The sequence below is a fragment of the Procambarus clarkii genome, chromosome 56 (assembly GCF_040958095.1).
Source record: "Procambarus clarkii isolate CNS0578487 chromosome 56, FALCON_Pclarkii_2.0, whole genome shotgun sequence".
In the NCBI taxonomy this organism is placed as follows: domain Eukaryota; kingdom Metazoa; phylum Arthropoda; class Malacostraca; order Decapoda; family Cambaridae; genus Procambarus; species Procambarus clarkii.
This window is the reverse complement of record NC_091205.1, coordinates 16,896,733-16,916,798: the sequence shown is the minus strand read 5'-3', so window position 1 is coordinate 16,916,798 and position 20,066 is coordinate 16,896,733. Positions and strand designations below refer to the sequence as shown.

The following is a 20,066-nucleotide window of genomic DNA, read 5'->3' as shown; positions in this document are numbered from 1 at the left end:
TGATATACCGCCTGTTATACATCCTCATACATTTGTATTCATACTCACCCATTTGTATACATATTCATCCATTTGTATACATCAGTTATGCCACTATTTTCTCTTCGTCTTTCTCAATAGTGTAAATAAGGCTTTATTAATCCCTCTTCGTGACGGAGTAATGTAATCCTCGGGATTAACTTGGGTCATATTCTCTCACGTACACTTTACAGTGAATTGGTGTTCATTCTTGTAGTAAATCGATCACAAACTGAAGTGATTAATCTAAAATAGGATTGATCAAAATCTAACACTGCCTGAGGAATCCCAGCCTCCCTTCCTCTCCCTCTCCCTACCCCCCCCACCCCCCGCCCCATCCCACATTACCATCCCACAACCCCCCCCCCCCCACTCCCGCCCTCCCGCCCACACACAGACTGTCTGAGAGTGACTGGGCCAGACACCCCTCAATCCCCCCCTCCCTCTCCCCCCTCCCACTCCCCCCTCCCACTCCCCCCTCCCATCCCCCCTCTCATCCCCCCTTCCACCCCTCCCAACGCAATATTCCACCCCACGATCTCCTCTGGTTAATTTTCGTTCCGCGTGACCAAGCTTCCTCCCCTGTTATTACAACACCCTGGACACAACACCCTGGACACAACACCCTGGACACAACACCCTGGACACAACACCCTGGACACAACTCCCTGGACACAACACCCTGGACACAACACCCTGGACACAACACCCTGGACACAACACCCTGGACACAACACCCTGGACACAACACCCTGGACACAACACCTTGGACACAACACCCTGGACACAACACCCTGGACACAACACCCTGGACACAACACCCTGGACACAACACCCTGGACACAACACCCTGGACACAACTCCCTGGACACAACACCCTGGACACAACACCCTGGACACAACACCCTGGACACAACACCTTGGACACAACACCCTGGACACAACACCCTGGACACAACACCCTGGACATAACACCCTGGACACAACACCCTGGACACAACACCTTGGACACAACACCCTGGACACAACACCTTGGACACAACACCCTGGACACAACACCCTGGACACAACACCCTGGACACAACACCCTGGACACAACACCCTGGACACAACACCCTGGACACAACACCCTGGACACAACACCCTGGACACAACACCCTGGACACAACACCCTGGACACAACTCCCTGGACACAACACCTTGGACACAACACCCTGGACACAACACCCTGGACACAACACCCTGGACACAACACCCTGGACACAACACCCTGGACACAACACCCTGGACACAACACCCTGGACACAACACTCTGGACACAACACCATGGACACAACTCCCACCTTCAACCTGGCTCTCCACCTGAAGGTTTTGAACAATAACCTTCAGCAAAAATAAATAAATAAATAAATATATATATATATATATATATATATATATATATATATATATATATATATATATATATATATATATATATATCATAAGAAGGCATCATAAGAAGAAAGGTAAAACGCCATACAACCTCTGAAGAGTCAACTAACACATCACCTATACCCCCTATTAAACTATTTTACAGGAACTTTTTATCCACAGCTCATAAAACGGAGGAAAGGGTCCTGAAAGATATTGTTGATAGGAACGTTATCCCTACAGACAAAAATCAGAAGATACAATTGACGATTTACTATAAAACCAAAAAAAACGGCCAACCTACTCATAGAAAACTCTCCAGACACAAAGCAGAATGCCTTGAAAGAAACCAACGTCGTCTATGCCTTCAAATGTCCACTTGGGGGACTGTAAGCCCCAAAGAACTCAGTATATAGGCAAGACAACAACGTCTCTTTCCAGGCGATTAACAATGCATAAGCAACAGGGGCTCCATAAAGGAACATATAATCTCCTCTCACAACCAGACCATCACCAGAGAAGTCTTAACAAACAACACAGAAATAATCGATACAGTGATAGCAGGCGGCTCGACATCGGCGAGGCACTACACATCAAAAAGTCAACACCAGCAATCAACAGCCAATTAATGCACAACTATATTCTACCCACTTCAAGACTCCGCTCCAATATAGAAGCATCAAGGGAAGTATGGGCCAATAGGCCCTCTGCAGTTACTTCCATTCTTATGCTCTCTAATCCAATTAATACCCATTGTTTCGTGTTCCGTCTTGTGTTTGTCACAAGTTTGTTCACCTCACCCAAAACTGTTGCACCATATCACCTCACCCAGATGCGAGTATAAGTAAGACGGATAAGACTGTTTAGTGTTAGTATAAGTAAGACTCTGTTTAGTGTTTTCAGGTTACAGTTGTGTGTGTGTAAACTAAAGTCTTTAAAAATGTAATAAGTTATTACGAAACGCGTTCAAGCGTCGCGTCAGACTAGAAATAAAAATGAATTTTGGTGAATTGATTTTTCAATTACCATCGTCAGTAAAAAGAAACACAAGAAATATTGAGAAAATTCGTGTTAGAATTATTAATCTCACTTTTTCGGTCATATTAAACAATATATATATATATATATATATATATATTGGTCTGCGATGGCAGACCAATATGGTCGTCATGGTCTGGTATGTCGTAAATCACAGGGTAAAATTGCAAGACATGAAGAAGTCAACGACATCATCAAGAGGAGCCTCGCCACAGCCCGCTGCCCGGCACAAAGAGAACCACACTTATCCAGACCTAACGACCCTCAGAAGCGCCCTGATGGGGTCACCTTGCTACCTTGGAAGGATGGTAAGCAAGTGGTATGGGACTACACGTGCGCTGCCACACTGGCCAGTACCTACCTCCACTACAGCACACGTGAAAGCGGTGGTGCTGCTTCTTTCAGGGAATCGCAGAAAATTATTAAATACAGAGGTCTAGCACACTGCTACAGCTTTGTTCCGATCGGCTCGGAGACCCTCGGTTCGTGGGGAAAATGTGCATTGAAGTTCCTGAAGGAATTGGGGGACAAATTGATCAGCGCTACAAAAGACCAGAGAGCAAAAAGTTTCTTGTTCCAGCGCCTCAGTGTTGCGATTCAAAGGGGAAATGCCTGTTGCGTCTTGGGCACTAGTCCAACTTCAGAGGAATTCGAAGAAGTGTTTGACTTGCAACAATGATCGAACCCGTCTGTGACATTCATCAATGTTTCCCATTGTTGTGTTCTTCAAGAGATCCATAACCTTTAAGCACCTTTTTGCATTATTATTTTTGTATCAACCCATGTATATCTTGTAACCATCAAATGCATAATAAAGCACAAAAAATATTCAAGGAAGGGGGTGGTAGGAGAAAAGCACACAGAAACTGTATTGGAGGGGATCTAAACATTCCCTCTAATGCGTTATGCGTGGTTTCCTCCGAGGCTATGGGTCCCCCTTCTTCCAGCTAGAGGTGGTACTCCCTTCCTATATATATATATATATATATATATATATATATATATAACCTTGGGAGTTTTAACACATTTTTGTATATAAAAAAACACTCAAAAATATTGATAGAAAAGCCCCCATAAACTTTCTTAAATGTTATAGATTATAGGTAAATACTATAAGAGTATGATGGCTATTAAATTCTTAGCGTGTAATGCTGAGATTATCCATCCTCGACAACTGTGTGATGGTTGGGAGTCTTGCCCAGTCATTCTCTGACACCTGCTTGTTAAGTCATTTTGGTGTTATGTAATTATTGTTATATATAATGTTCCTTTGGCGATGTTTAGGTTTTAAATTTCTGAAGGATCTTGAAAAGTGACTTGTGAAATGTGTGGTGGTGGTGTTGGGGCCTCATAAATGAACTAAAGTGTTAAATACATAGACAATATATATAAATATATATATATATATATATATATATATATATATATATATATATATATATATATATATATATATATATATATATATATATATATATATACCCCTAAGGGGATATAACTAAACTATACTATAAGGGCAAACGACCCCCTCAATCATGGTCATTTTACACGTTAATCCGACACTTGATAAACGACACTTGACTGTTTGTTTCGGATTTAAATTGGTGTGGGGGGGGGTCATTGGCGCCCACCGTGGACACCCGTCTTCCCGCCAACTGCCAGTTAGATCCCACTGGGGGTACTTGGGTAGTTAGCTATGTGTGCGTGTGTGGGGGGGGGAGGGGAGAGAGGTTGAGCTTCTGCTCTTGGGGTCATGATTGTTTTCAGTCGACTAGTTTGCCTGTTTCTTAACGACATGGGGTTGGATAGTGCATATTGTATTGTTGTACACACACACACATATACACACACACACACACACATACACACACACACACACACACACACACACACACACACACACACACTATACGTTCAAGCACATACAGATGTCAACTGCCTCTCCACACCTGCAGCTAATGGCGCTCCTGAGGGAGGATTTACCACTGGCTTACAACATCAGCCTTCATGAGCGAGTCACCTTTGACCAGCGGGGGTCACCGCCCCTGGCGAAGGGGTCACCACCCCTGGCGAGGGGGTCACCTGGTACTCACCAACCACCAACACTAATGACCAACAACATCGCCCTCATTATGTAGCCTGTGTGGCACTCTTGGACCCCCTGGCACCTTATTTTGCTACGTTGCGACTTACGGGTGATGGTGGTAGCAGTGGTGGTGGTGGTGGCGGTGATGGTAGTAGTAATGGTGGTAGTGGTGGTATTAGTAACCTCTTGATAGTGATGGTAATGATAAGATATATTGCCCGAGTGAGTTATAAGTGTGGGTATATAGGAGTCGCTGGGTGACCTCTGTGTACTGAGCTTCAGTATACAGTATACTTCACTGTATACTGAGCCTGGGGAGGACATACACCCAAGTCATATGTCTGGACATAGGAGAGAGAGGGAGAGAGAGAGAGAGAGCGCAGAAGGGAGAAGGAAGAGGAAGAGGAGTGAAATAAAAGTAAAGGGAAGGGGGCAGGGGAAAATGAGAGAGAGTAAGGGAATAGAAGACAAATGAGAGTAGGAAGACATTGAAAGGGCGTGAAAGGGAAGAGGGGAAAGAGATTGAAGATACAGAGAGGAGAAGAAATGGAAAGCGAAAGAGAGAGGGAAAGAAAAAATGAGAAAGATAGAAAGGAGAGAAAGAGAGACAGACAGAGAGAGTCAGAGAGAGAGACAGAGAGAAAGATATGAGAGAGAGAGAGAGAGACAGAGAGAGAGAGAGAGAGAGAGAGAGAGAGAGAGAGAGAGAGAGAGAGAGAGACAGAGAGAGAGAGAGAGAGAGAGAGAGAGAGAGAGAGAGAGAGAGAGAGAGAGAGAGAGAGAGAGACAGAGGGAGGCTGAGAGAGAGAGAGAGAGAGACAGACACAGAGAGAGAGAGACAGAGAGAGAGAGAGAGAGAGAGAGAGAGAGAGAGAGAGAGAGAGAGAGAGAGAGAGAGAGAGAGACAGAGGGAGGCTGAGAGAGAGAGAGAGAGAGACAGACACAGAGAGAGAGAGACAGAGAGAGAGACAGAGGGAGGCTGACAGTGTTGGGTGGAGGACCCGAGCTCGTCCGGAAGCGTCATTATTTTTTTCAACCCGGACAGACAAGGACATCCTCATGCACGAGCAGCTTAAAATCTGAAAGAATTATTAAAGCATGTATTCAAGGCTTATCTTCAAATGTTCAGGTTTGCTTTGATCTAATTAATTTCCAGACTAGCATTGCCTAGCTTCCTGAAGCTTGAAGATGTTGTTAGTTCTGTCTACGCGTAGCAAACTTAGGTTTTAGGGGAAAAAACACAAAAATCAGTATGTTTGACGCGATGTGTGTTTATCCTGGGAATGTATGGGCAGCTGACCGGATATTGTCCTGACCTTAACACGTGGCAGAATTAAAAAGTGTTTTTTTTTCTTTTCATTCAACATTGCGTTCACCACCGCCACCACCAGTGGCTTCCCCCACCACCACCACCAGTGGCTTCCCCCACCACCACCACCACCACCAGTGGCTTCCCCCACCACCACCACCAGTGGCTTCCCCCACCACCACCACCAGTGGCTTCCCCCACCACCACCACCAGCAGCTTCCCCCACCACCACCACCAGTGGCTTCCCCCACCACCACCACCACCACCAGTGGCTTCCCCCACCACCACCACCAGTGGCTTCCCCCACCACCACCACCAGCAGCTTCCCCCACCACCACAACCAGTGGCTTCCCCCACCACCACCACCACCACCAGTGGCTTCCCCCACCACCACCACCACCACCAGTGGCTTCCCCCACCACCACCACCACCACCAGTGGCTTCCCCCACCACCACCACCACCACCAGTGGCTTCCCCCACCACCACCACCACCACCAGTGGCTTCCCCCACCACCACCGCCACCACCAGTGGCTTTCCCCACCACCACCACCACTACCACCACCAGCTTCCCCCACCACCACCACCACCACCAGTGGCTTCCCCCACCACCACCACCACTACCACCAGCTCCCACACCACCTGTGGCTCCATCACCAGCAGCTCCTTCACCACCGGTGACTCCACCACCACTACCACCAGTAGCATCCCCCACCAACACCACCACCACCAGTGGCTTTCCCCACCACCTGCCTCTCCACCACTACCACCTGCCTCTCCACCACCACCACCTCCACCACTACCACCTGCCTCTCCACCACCACCTCCACCGAGGGACTTGCGCTACGGCGTATTTATTGAATACCCGACGCGTACGAAAGAATTATTAAATCCAGATCAGGTAATCGACAGGAGACTCAAAGAATGAAAACAAATTTAATTAAAGAAATTGAAATGGTAATTGCGTTCCTATTAAGTTCTTCTCTCCAGTTCTCTGTCGCCATATACAGCTCCCGGCGCCCCTTGTCAGGATCCCCGTCCGCTTTTGACAGACGGAAAATACCCGCTGATTCGGGGAAGGAACGTCGTGGCGGGATAAATCCGGGTTACTTATAGGTGCTGTTGTTGTCGTTGACATGACGACATTGTACAAATCAAGGACATTCTTATGAAAAAAAAGCACTAAGATGACACACAATAAAAGGGGAAATATTAAAATGAAGAGATGAGGTTCAGGAAATGACTGTGAAAGGGAGAGGAGGAGGAGGAGAAGATTCAAGGGGGAAGAAGCGAGGGTCAGGTGGAAGGGAAAGAAACAAGGGTCAGAGGGAAGGGGGAATATTGTGTTTACCATGACAGACCCCTGGCGGCGGATGTCAGGTGCGCCAAGGACATTATACATTCTGATTTAATTAACAGCAGCCCTCACCTGTTGCCTCACCTCCTCTCACAGCCTCATGTACCCGCCCTGCTCCCTCCCTCCCCATTCCCTCCTCTCTCCATCACCCTTAACCTCATTTTCTCCCTCCTCCTCCTCCATCATTGACTTAAGATCGTCCTGTTAATCAATATCCAATTAAATGCCTCTTCGTCAATGATTATAGAAAACGCGACATTTTAAGCGGGAAGCCGTTAAGGGGTAACTTATCTGTATTATTTATGCGAGGGGTAATTGTCGGACCCCCCGACCCCTCCCTATATTCTGAGGTCACCGGCATATGTAACTGGCTCGCTGACGTTACTGAACATATGTAATGACGAAATAATGTAGAGAATTTATTAAGACTCTCGAATATGTAAATTTGAATGATTTACCGTCACCGTGGATGACCTGTAAACACTCTCTCAGTTGTCTTGGCCATGTTTACAACGAATGGCTTTTCGTTTAATTTTCGGGGATAATGGAGCCTATTTTGTTCATCAAAGTCGTGTTTGGTTAAGTTAGGTAAGATTAGGTTAGTTTTAGAAGGGTAAGTTAGGGTTAGTTAACTTGGAATAAGTTGTACTTTGTTAAGTTTGGCTATGAATGACTTAGTTAGATTAGGTTTGGTTAGATTAGGTTTTGGAAGATTAGGGTTTGGAAGATTAGGTTTTCAAAGATTAGGTTACGTTAGATTAGGTTATGTTAGGTTAGGTTAGATTAGGTAAGGTTTGGTTAGATTAGGTAGTTAATCATTTGGCCTTAAGGTGACCGCGGTGTCTGTATATTCAACCAAATCATAAGGCTGCAAAAAATATGGAATTAATTACACTTTGTTTGAGCTGAAGTCAGAATTACTTACTATTTTACGGGAGGGTGAACCCCCCCCCCCCCCCCCACACACACACACACACATACACATTCATTATTATCTGCCATTTGTGTTCATTGTATTTTCGTTCATGAGCGTGTGTAAGTGTTAAGTAAGTAAGTAGTATTAGTATCATTATTTTAAAGCCCCACTTATTCGTTACAATGTATATTCTTATGCTATATATGATATCAAACAGAAAAAGAATCAGAACTGCTGTCAACACGGGCCGTTTAGAACGGAAGAGCGCTCAGTGTTCCGTTTTCTGTTAACGCCGAGTATAATGACACTAAATCTATGGTACGTTTCTGCAGTTGTCCGGGACATACGCTGTGGTCCTGGGAAAAAGGGGAGCTGTCAGGCGAGATAGTGCGATAGCGGAGGTTACCAGGTCCACCCCGGAAGCTGTCGAAACGCCCACCCTCAACTGACGGTGTTGTGTGATATGCATTTTCACCGTCTGTCTGTTCTGTCTGTCCGTCCCAGCACCTGAGACGGAGGGGAGAGAGAGAGAGAGAGCACCAAGAAGAGGGTGAAGAGAAATGTGTGAGAGAGAGACAGCATGGTAGCTAAAATAAGAGACATGAAGGACATGGTAATGATAGAGAGGAGAGAGAGGGAGCGGCATTAATATAGTACTCAGCGGATGGGCGTCGGAAATAATACAAATAATAAACTCTATATCTTTAAATGCCATCTTGACGGAAGAGGGTGTGGCTTAGGGAGGAAAGAGAGAGAGAGAGAGAGAGAAAGAGAGAGAAAGAGAGAGAGAGAGAGAGAGAGAGAGAGAGAGAGAGAGAGAGAGAGAGAGAGAGAGAGAGAGAGGAACAAAGATACGTTCCTCTCATATCAAATTATGCTGAAATTATACCTAGTTGTAATTTACAAGTTAGGACTTGTTTCCTTAAAACAGTTCGCTTCATAGTGTGGTTGCCCAACCACTTGGGCTGGACGGTAGAGCAACGGCCTCGCTTCATGCAAGTCGGCGTTCAATCCCCGACCGTCCACAGGTGGTTGGGCACCATTCCTTTACCCACTGTCTCATCCCAAATCCTTATCCCGACCCCTTCCAAGTGCTATATAGTTGTAATGGCTTGGCGTTTCCCCCCTCCCCCCTGACAATTCCCTTCCCTTCAGAGCGTGGCCCTGCCGACGGTTGTATTTGCAACCATAACTAAAAATTGGTTAGGTTACCTAACTAGAGTTAGGTTACATTCATATTAGATATAATGTGAAGATAGAGCCATATGTGTGCCACGCTCAAATATAGCCACTTGATTTATTGTTCACCTGTTATGGTGATGAACTTGTCGAGAGAGAGAGAGACAAAGAGAGAGAGAGAGAGAGAGAAAGAGAGAGAGAGAGAGAGAGAGAGAGAGAGAGAGAGAGAAAGAGAGAGAGAGAAAGAGAGAGAGAGAGAGAGAGAGAGAGAGAGAAAGAGAGAGAGAGAGAGAGAGAGAGAGAGAGAGAGAGAGAGAGAGAGAGAGAGAGAGAGAGAGAGAGAGAGACAAAGAGAGAGAGAGAGAGAGAGAAAGAGAGAGAGAGAGAGAGAGAGAGAGAGAGAGAGAGAGAGAGAGAGAGAAAGAGAGAGAGAGAAAGAGAGAGAGAGAGAGAGAGAGAGAGAGAGAGAGAGAGAGAGAGAGAGAGAGAGAGAGAGAGAGAGAGAGAGAGAGAGACAAAGAGAGAGAGAATCAGTGACAGAGGGAAGACCCCAGAGAAGCAAAAGAGATTAAGATCATAAATCAAGAGCCAAACACACACACACACACACACACACACACACACACACACACACACACACACACACACACACACACACACACACACACACACACACACTATAAGAACATATATGATATAAAATTATATGCAGCATCTGAGCAATGTTCCACCTCTTTCATATCTCCATTTATATAACATTCCCCCCCCCCCTCCCCCCTCCCCCTATTGTGCATCTTATTGACTCAACTACTTCCTCTGCATTGTTCTATGTCTGTGTTCTTCCGTTATACAGAGTAAATATATTATTGTGAGTAAGGGGCTTAGTTATATTATTGTGAGTAAGGGGCTTAGTTATATTATTGTGAGTAAGGGGCTTAGTTTTCTCCCTGGAGTTAAGGTTAACTTTGTTGGTCATTAACCGCAGAGGAAGAATGAGGAGGTGAGGAAGGAGGGACATGAGTGATGCATGAGGAGGGGGGGGGGCGAGGGGGTGTATGGGGGATGGGGTATGTATGGGTTGGCGCTACGGGAAGAATAAATGGGGAGGGTGTGGAGAGGAGAGGGATGTATGGGGGAGGAATGATAGTGAGAGAAAAGATGGAAGGATGTACTGGAAGGAAAGAGTGATGGTGGAATGGTATGGGAAAGTTGGGGATAACTCTGAGACGAAGGGAAGGGGTGAAGGGAAGGGGCGGGAATGGAGTAAAGGGAAGGGGGGTTTACTACGAGGTGAGTTAGGTTGTGCGTACTGGTAGGGGGTGCAGACGACTGAGAATGGGGTCATTACAGTACGGTGGGGAGCAGGGAGTTGACGGTGGGGGAGAGGCCCCATGGTGGGGGAGAGAAAGAGGAGGATATCATGGCTGTTTGAGGGAGAAGAGACGAGTAGTGATGAGATGATGGAGACCGGTGGGAGGAGGAGTTAGGATGATGGAGAGTGGGAGGGAGCTAGAATGATGGAGAGTGGGAGGGAGTTAGTGTCATGGGAGGGGGGGGAGGTAAATAACAACATGGGAAAACCGCAGCTATATGAATAATTTAAATATTATAAACTCTCTATTGACTGGAGAAGCAGGATTGGAGCCCAGGTGGTGATCCCTGCGAGACACGCACCTGTCAACTCTGCCTGATTGCTGGGTTTGCGCGGGAACACCTGTCTCTCACGGCGCTGGGACGGAAATACCACATGCAGAGAGAGAGAGAGAGAGAGAGAGAGAGAGAGAGAGAGAGAGAGAGAGAGAGAGAGAGAGAGAGAGAGAGAGAGAGAGAGAGAGAGAGAGAGACTTCTCTGCTTCTCTCAGCAGTAGAGAAGCCAACGATGGTGGTCCTCTTTGTGGCCCTCGAAGTCGTGAGCCAACTGGGTAGCGATGGCATCGTTGTAGCGACAGATCGTTGACGAAGCTCTTCGTCCAACGAAGACGTCAGAGAACACGAGGGTCTTATCGCACGTTCGAACAAGAATTCTCTTTTTCTCTCTTTCACGTCTTGGAAGTCATTGATCTAGTGAGTTAAGTGATTATCAGTGAGATTTGCCGGATCAATGATGGGTCTCCTTTGACCGGCTGGCTTTGCCGGCATGCTAAAGCCGGCTGGCTGGCGTCTACTGGTTAAGGAGGCTGAAGTGTTCGTTGTTGAACTCCTCAATGGTAGATTGCTGAGTCGTACCCTGTCGTACTCGAGAGTCTTGCTATGTCGTACTCTTCAGGCTTCCAAGCTGTTTATGGAAGGATTTATATTGATAGACTTATATTGGTAGTTTGTTCCTCATCATCCTCATCTGTGTGAGAGTGTGGGGGTCTTGGAAGGTGGGAGGGTGGATTGAGGGGGTCTTAGAAGATGGGAGGGTGGAGTGAGGGGGTCTTAGAAGATGGGAGGGTGGAGTGAGGGGGTCTTAGGAGATGGGAGGGTGGAGTGAGGGGGTCTTAGAAGATGGGAGGGTGGAGTGAGGGGGTCTTAGAAGATGGGAGGGTGGAGTGAGGAGGTCCTAGAGGATGGGAGGGTGGAGTGAGGGGGTCTTAGAAGATGGGAGGGTGGAGTGAGGGGGTCTTAGAAGATGGGAGGGTGGAGTGAGGGGGTCTTAGAAGATGGGAGGGTGGAGTGAGGGGGTCTTAGAAGATGGGAGGGTGGAGTGAGGGGGTCTTAGAAGATGGGAGGGTGGAGTGAGGGGGTCTTAGAGGATGGGAGGGTGGAGTGAGGGGGTCTTAGAAGATGGGAGGGTGGAGTGAGGGGGTCTTAGAAGATGGGAGGGTGGAGTGAGGGGGTCTTAGAAGATGGGAGGGTGGAGTGAGGGGGTCTTAGAAGATGGGAGGGTGGAGTGAGGGGGTCTTAGAAGATGGGAGGGTGGAGTGAGGGGGTCTTAGAAGATGGGAGGGTGGAGTGAGGGGGTCTTAGAAGATGGGAGGGTGGAGTGAGGGGGTCTTAGAAGATGGGAGGGTGGAGTGAGGGGGTCTTAGAAGATGGGAGGGTGGAGTGAGGGGGTCTTAGAAGATGGGAGGGTGGAGTGAGGGGGTCTTAGAAGATGGGAGGGTGGAGTGAGGGGGTCTTAGAAGATGGGAGGGTGGAGTGAGGGGGTCTTAGAGGATGGGAGGGTGGAGTGAGGGGGTCTTAGAAGATGGGAGGGTGGAGTGAGGGGGTCTTAGAAGATGGGAGGGTGGAGTGAGGGGGTCTTAGAAGATGGGAGGGTGGAGTGAGGGGGTCTTAGAAGATGGGAGGGTGGAGTGAGGGGGTCTTAGAAGATGGGAGGGTGGAGTGAGGGGGTCTTAGAAGATGGGAGGGTGGAGTGAGGGGGTCTTAGAAGATGGGAGGGTGGAGTGAGGGGGTCTTAGAAGATGGGAGGGTGGAGTGAGGGGGTCTTAGAAGATGGGAGGGTGGAGTGAGGGGGTCTTAGAAGATGGGAGGGTGGAGTGAGGGGGTCTTAGAAGATGGGAGGGTGGAGTGAGGGGGTCTTAGAAGATGGGAGGGGGGATGAGAGTATTTTGGGCGCCTAACAGCTGCTTGATTTCCCTCTGGAGGTTCTCTAACTCTTTCTTGTATTAGTGGGCTACGTTGCTTAGTGGGCTACGTTGCTTAGTGGGCTACGTTGCTTAGTGGGCTACGTTGCTTAGTGGGCTACGTTGCTTAGTGGACTACGTTGCTTAGTGGGCTACGTTGCTTAGTGGGCTACGTTGCTTAGTGGACTACGTTGCTTAGTGGACTACGTTGCTTAGTGGACTACGTTGCTTAGTGGACTACGTTGCTTAGTGGGCTACGTTGCTTAGTGGACTACGTTGCTTAGTGGGCTACGTTGCTTAGTGGGCTACGTTGCTTAGTGGACTACGTTGCTTAGTGGGCTACGTTGCTTAGTGGGCTACGTTGCTTAGTGGGCTACGTTGCTTAGTGGACTACGTTGCTTAGTGGGCTACGTTGCTTAGTGGACTACGTTGCTTAGTGGACTACGTTGCTTAGTGGGCTACGTTGCTTAGTGGACTACGTTGCTTAGTGGACTACGTTGCTTAGTGGGCTACGTTGCTTAGTGGACTACGTTGCTTAGTGGGCTACGTTGCTTAGTGGGCTACGTTGCTTAGTGGACTACGTTGCTTAGTGGGCTACGTTGCTTAGTGGACTACGTTGCTTAGTGGGCTACGTTGCTTAGTGGACTACGTTGCTTAGTGGGCTACGTTGCTTAGTGGACTACGTTGCTTAGTGGGCTACGTTGCTTAGTGGACTACGTTGCTTAGTGGGCTACGTTGCTTAGTGGACTACGTTGCTTAGTGGGCTACGTTGCTTAGTGGGCTACGTTGCTTAGTGGACTACGTTGCTTAGTGGACTACGTTGCTTAGTGGACTACGTTGCTTAGTGGGCTACGTTGCTTAGTGGACTACGTTGCTTAGTGGACTACGTTGCTTAGTGGGCTACGTTGCTTAGTGGACTACGTTGCTTAGTGGGCTACGTTGCTTAGTGGACTACGTTGCTTAGTGGACTACGTTGCTTAGTGGGCTACGTTGCTTAGTGGGCTACGTTGCTTAGTGGACTACGTTGCTTAGTGGACTACGTTGCTTAGTGGGCTACGTTGCTTAGTGGACTACGTTGCTTAGTGGACTACGTTGCTTAGTGGGCTACGTTGCTTAGTGGGCTACGTTGCTTAGTGGACTACGTTGCTTAGTGGACTACGTTGCTTAGTGGGCTACGTTGCTTAGTGGACTACGTTGCTTAGTGGACTACGTTGCTTAGTGGGCTACGTTGCTTAGTGGGCTACGTTGCTTAGTGGGCTACGTTGCTTAGTGGGCTACGTTGCTTAGTGGACTACGTTGCTTAGTGGACTACGTTGTATTAGTGGGCTACGTTGCTTAGTGGGCTACGTTGCTTAGTGGACTACGTTGCTTAGTGGGCTACGTTGCTTAGTGGGCTACGTTGCTTAGTGGGCTACGTTGCTTAGTGGGCTACGTTGCTTAGTGGACTACGTTGCTTAGTGGACTACGTTGCTTAGTGGACTACGTTGCTTAGTGGGCTACGTTGCTTAGTGGACTACGTTGCTTAGTGGGCTACGTTGCTTAGTGGACTACGTTGCTTAGTGGACTACGTTGCTTAGTGGACTACGTTGCTTAGTGGACTACGTTGTATTAGTGGGCTACGTTGCTTAGTGGGCTACGTTGCTTAGTGGACTACGTTGCTTAGTGGGCTACGTTGCTTAGTGGGCTACGTTGCTTAGTGGGCTACGTTGCTTAGTGGGCTACGTTGCTTAGTGGGCTACGTTGCTTAGTGGACTACGTTGCTTAGTGGACTACGTTGCTTAGTGGGCTACGTTGCTTAGTGGGCTACGTTGCTTAGTGGGCTACGTTGCTTAGTGGGCTACGTTGCTTAGTGGGCTACGTTATACTGAAGCCTGACGGAAGTCCTATGTTATGCATGTTTGTTGGTGTGTTCCAATTGTGATTCAGATCTCCGCAAGGACTTTCCATATATATTCTGCCAGTTGTTGGGTCATGGATCGTAGTTTCACTTTCACCTCTCGATACGTGAATTACATTTCGTCTCTTGAATTACAGTTATGCGACGGAAACATTGCATCTTAAGACTGCATCTTAAGACTCAACAGAGATGACCAGTAAACTGTGGTTTGACACAGGATAAAATGGCCAAAAAAACTCTTGAAATGGGCCATATGGGAACTCTTTAAATGGCATAGAAATACTTCACTGGCTATATAAACAGTTGAAACGATCATAGACACTCTACAATGCCCATAGAAGCTCTTCAGCGGCCATATAAACTCTTCAATGGCCAAAGCAACTCACGAAATAATCATAGACTTTCTTCAATGGCCATAGAAAGTCTTAAAATGTTGAGCTTAAGACGTTAGCCAGACTTCGAGTCACACCGAAGACATTGTCACGCGCGATGGTGGCTCGCTCAAGCATAAAGACTGAGAGAGAGAGGCGGGAGAAACCCAGAGACGTCTACAAGGTCCCGCGTTCAAGCTCCTTACATATACGTGAAGCATTGAACAGCTGTGAGTTCCAGCTGTCTCTGTAGGTGGTGGAGTTCCAGCTGTCTCTACAGGTGGTGAAGTTCCAGCTGTCTCTACAGGTGGAAGAGATGGCACTGTTAATGCAGCTGTGGTGGGTTTCTTGAGGCACGTGTCCGGGATGACGGGGAATACATGGTGGGAGACATGTATCCTTGTATCCTTTCTCTTTGTCTATTCTCTCTCTCTCTCTCTCTCTCTCTCTCTCTCTCTCTCTCTCTCTCTCTCTCTCTCTCTCTCTCTCTCTCTCTCTCTCTCTCTCTCTCTGAGATACAGTTAAGAGAGAGAATTAGAATAGGTGGAGAGGGCCAGGGGAGTGTGTGTGACAGGATAGAGGGACGGAGGAGAAGATACGGGATGAGGGAGAGGGTAGGGAGGAGAGAGAGAGAGGGGGGAGGGGTGAGGGAGGAGGACGTCAGATAAGGAGATGTAGAGAGGCAGATAAACGCGTTTCAGGGCACGCGCCGTCCTGATAAGGTCCCACGCGCACACACACACACACACACACACACACACACACACACACACACACACACACACACACACACACACACACACGCATGTGAGGGCCAGTCTTGAGTATGCCGCTCCATCTTAAAGTCTTTATCTAAAAAAACACACAATGAAGCTCGAAAAAGTGCAGAAGTTTGCAACGAGACTCGTCCCAGAGTTGCGAGGGATGAGGTACGAAGAGAGACTGAAAGAACTAAACCTGACGACGTTAGAAATGAGGAGGCAGATGTGGGGACATGATACAGACGTATAAAATACTTAGAGGTACCCCAGACCACAGGAATACGTATCCAGCGTGCTGTCCACTCAGCCATCAGTGTGTGTGTGTGTGTGTGTGTATGTATGTGTGTGTGTACGTGTGAACGTGCACTCACCTAGATATGTTTACATGACAAAATGGAATCATTTAGGTTAAGTTACGTTCCTGTGGGTTCAGGTTTGGGTGGGTGGACCCGGCTGTATAGTCGTGGGCGGAGATTGACGGCGTGTGGGCGGTGGTGGGCGTGTATGTTGGTGGTGTGGGCGTGTGGGCGGCGGCAGGTGGGCGGGGAAGAGGTTATCACCGGCGCCGGCTATCTCTCTTCCCCTCCCCCCCTCGGCTATCTGTCCGCTATCGTCGCTCCGCCGGGCTCTCAAGTGCTACTGATACTGACCCTCCCTCGTCACCTCCCTACACTTCTCCGCACCTCCCACGGCAGTCCCACACCTCTCACGTCAATCCCACGCTAGTCCCACACCTCCCACGCCAGTCCCACACCTCCCACGGCCGTCCCACACCTCTCACGTCAATCCCACGCTAGTCCCACAACTCCCACGCCAGTCCCACACCTCCCACGGCAGTCCCACACCTCCCACGGCAGTCCCACACCTCTCACGTCAATCCCACGCTAGTCCCACACCTCCCACGGCAGTCCCACACCTCCCACGGCAGTCCCACACCTCCCACGGCAGTCCCACACCTCCCACGTCAGTCCTACGCTAGTCCCACACCTCCCACGTCAGTCCCACACCCCCCACGTCAGTCCCACACCCCCCACGTCAGTCCCACGCCTTCCACGTCAGTCCCACACCTCCCACGTCAGTCCCACACACCCCACGTCAGTCCCACACCCCCCACGTCAGTCCCACGCCTTCCACGTCAGTCCCACACCTCCCACGTCAGTCCTACGCTAGTCCCACACCTCCCACGTCAGTCCCACACCTCCCACGCCAGTCCCACACCCCCCACGTCAGTCCCACACCCCCCACGTCAGTCCCACACCCCCCACGTCAGTCCCACACCTCCCACGTCAGTCCCACACCTCCCACGTCAGTCCCACACCTCCCACGTCAGTCCCACACCCCCCACGCCAGTCCCACACCTCCCACGTCAGTCCCACACCTCCCACGTCAATCCCACACCTCCCACGCCAATCCCACACCTCCCACGCCAGTCCCACACCTCCCACGCCAATCCCACACCTCCCACGCCAATCCCACCCATTTTCCACTTTTATTTACACCCAATTTAATCCTGTTTACATTTCATCCCATTTCCACGTAGCCATTCTTGACCACATCTCTCCTACTCCTACCCACACCTGCTAACACCACTATCTATCTACTATGATGAGATATCTATTCTGATATCTATTTTGATATATCACGGGCTGATATCTATTCACCTGTTATACATGTGCCTTTCAAAGGGCTTTATATCATGCTGCACACCTTTACACATCTGCCTCCCCCACTATCACACCTGTCCTTGATGTCACCGGCGTTATTATTCACGTATATGTTGCGTCATTCACACATGTGGCTATCAACAGCTATTTGTCTCTCCCTTGTACAAGTGCACAGCTTTCAGCGGTGGTGGTGAGGGCTGTGTGGTGGCGCATGGCAGAGATCCTGATGGCACTCACATGCACACACACGCACGCACACACACGCACGCACACACACACACACACACACACACACACACACACACACACACACACACACACACACACACACACACACTCACATGCACACACACGCACACACACACATATCATCTGGGAGAGGAAATTCTTCAGGAGTCAGAGAAGGAAAAAGACTTGGGGCTTGATATTACGCCAGACCTGTCTCCTGCAGCACATATCAAGCGGATAACATCAGCGGCATATGCCAGGTTGGCTAACATACGAACGGCATTCAGAAACTTGTGTAAAGAATCATTCAGAACTTTGTATACCACATATGTCAGGTCAATCCTGGAGTATGCGGCTCCAGCATGGAGTCCATATCTAGTCAAGGATAAGACTAAACTGGAAAAGGTTCAAGGTTTGCCACCAGACTAGTACCCGAGCTGAGAGGTATGAGCTACGAGGAGAGACTACGGGAATTAAACCTCACTTCGCTGGAAGACAGAAGAGTTAGGGGGGACATGATCACCACATTCAAGATTCTGAAGGGAATTGATAGGGTAGATAAAGACAGTCTATTTAACACAAGGGGAACACGTACAAGGGGACACAGGTGGAAACTGAGTGCCCAAATGAGCCACAGAGATATTAGAAAGAACTTTTTTAGTGTCAGAGTGGTTGACAAATGGAATGCATTAGGAAGTGATGTGGTGGAGGCTGACTCCATACACAGTTTCAAGTGTAGATATGATAGAGCCCAGTAGGCTCAGGAATCTGTACACCTGTTGATTGACGGTTGAGAGGCGGGACCAAAGAGCCAGAGCTCAACCCCCGCAAACACAACTAGGTGAGTACACACACACACACACACACACACACACACACACACACACACACACACACACACACACACACACACACACTCCCATAATACACCCTACACCCCCATAACACACCCTACACCCCCATAACACACCCTACACCCCCATAACACACCCTACACCCCCATAACACACCCCACACCCCCATAACACACCCCACACCCCCATAACACACCCCACACCCCCATAACACACCCCCATAACACCCCCATAACACACCCCCATAACACACCCCCATAACACACCCCCATAACACCCCCACAACACACCCTACACCCCCATAACACACCCCCATAACACACCCCCATAACACCCCCATAACACACCCCCATAACACACCCCCATAACGCACCCCCATAACACCCCCATAACACACTCACCCAACATCTTGGAGAGGTCGGCGTTGTGTAAGTCAGGATTCTCATCCGCCAACTTCTTCCGCTCGACCTTGGCCCACACCATGAAGGCATTCATGGGTCTCCTGATGCGTTGTTCCCTGCGGGCCTTGTCCCCCGCCGCCCCGCGGGGCACGCCGCCCCCGGGCTCCCAGCGGGGCCCGCACACTCCCCCGGGGTAGGGCTCCATACCCCGGGGGTGATGCTGCTGCTGCTGCTGCAGGTGCTGCAGGAGAGGGGGGTGATGCACGCCCCCATACATGAGCCCCCCACCGTGGTGGCCCGAGCGTAGGGGCCCCCCACCACCGTGGTAGTGCTGGAATAGGGGGCTCGCTAGTCCTCCCCCTGGGTAGGTACCCATGAAGGCTCCGTGGCGGGCATAGTGGGGCACGCTGCCCTCCGGGAGGTGGGCGGACATGGAGGTGGGCGTGACGTTGTCGTTATAGTCGAGGTGGGCGTGGCTGGGGGAGGAGGCGGCCACGCCCACTGAAGGCAGTCCGAACCCGCTGACGGCACATTCTCCTGTAGGATACGAGAGTGTTAGTTCCTCATATGTCCCTCACACCTGTCCCTCACACCTGCCTACCTCACACCTGGTCCTCATATCTGCCCTGCTCACACCTGTCTCCTCTCACACCAGTCTCTCACCCACACATGTTCAACTGTAAAATCATAACAATAAATTGTTCTCCCCAAAATGGGATAAAATTGATAATAATAGTCATTCCCTATTTACTACGACCCCCCAGCTTGCACGATGCTAATCTTGTCAAGATGTTGGTGGGGTGTGGTGATGTGGTGATGTGGTGATGTGGTGGGGTGTGGTGGGGTGGGGTGAGGTGGGGTGTAGTGTGTGGTGATGTGGTGGGGTGGGGTGTGGTGGGGTGGGGTATGGTGGGTTGTGGTGAGGTGGGGTGTGGTGTGTGGTGATGTGGTGGGGTATGGTGTGGTGTGGTGTGGTAGGGTGGGGTGTGGTGGGGTGGGGTGGAGTGTGGTAGGGTGTGGTGGG

General features: G+C 49.4%; 1 protein-coding gene across 1 annotated transcript in view; it reads right to left on the bottom strand.

The window, feature by feature from the left end:
* LOC123749227 (transcription factor SOX-9) overlaps positions 1 to 20,066 on the bottom strand; it is a 61,398-nt gene that overhangs the window by 23,491 nt on the left and 17,841 nt on the right. The window contains exon 2 of the mRNA XM_069305780.1: positions 19,043 to 19,579. Within this exon, the coding sequence (XP_069161881.1) occupies positions 19,043 to 19,579 (537 nt within the window). The remainder of the gene's footprint in view (positions 1 to 19,042; positions 19,580 to 20,066) is intronic.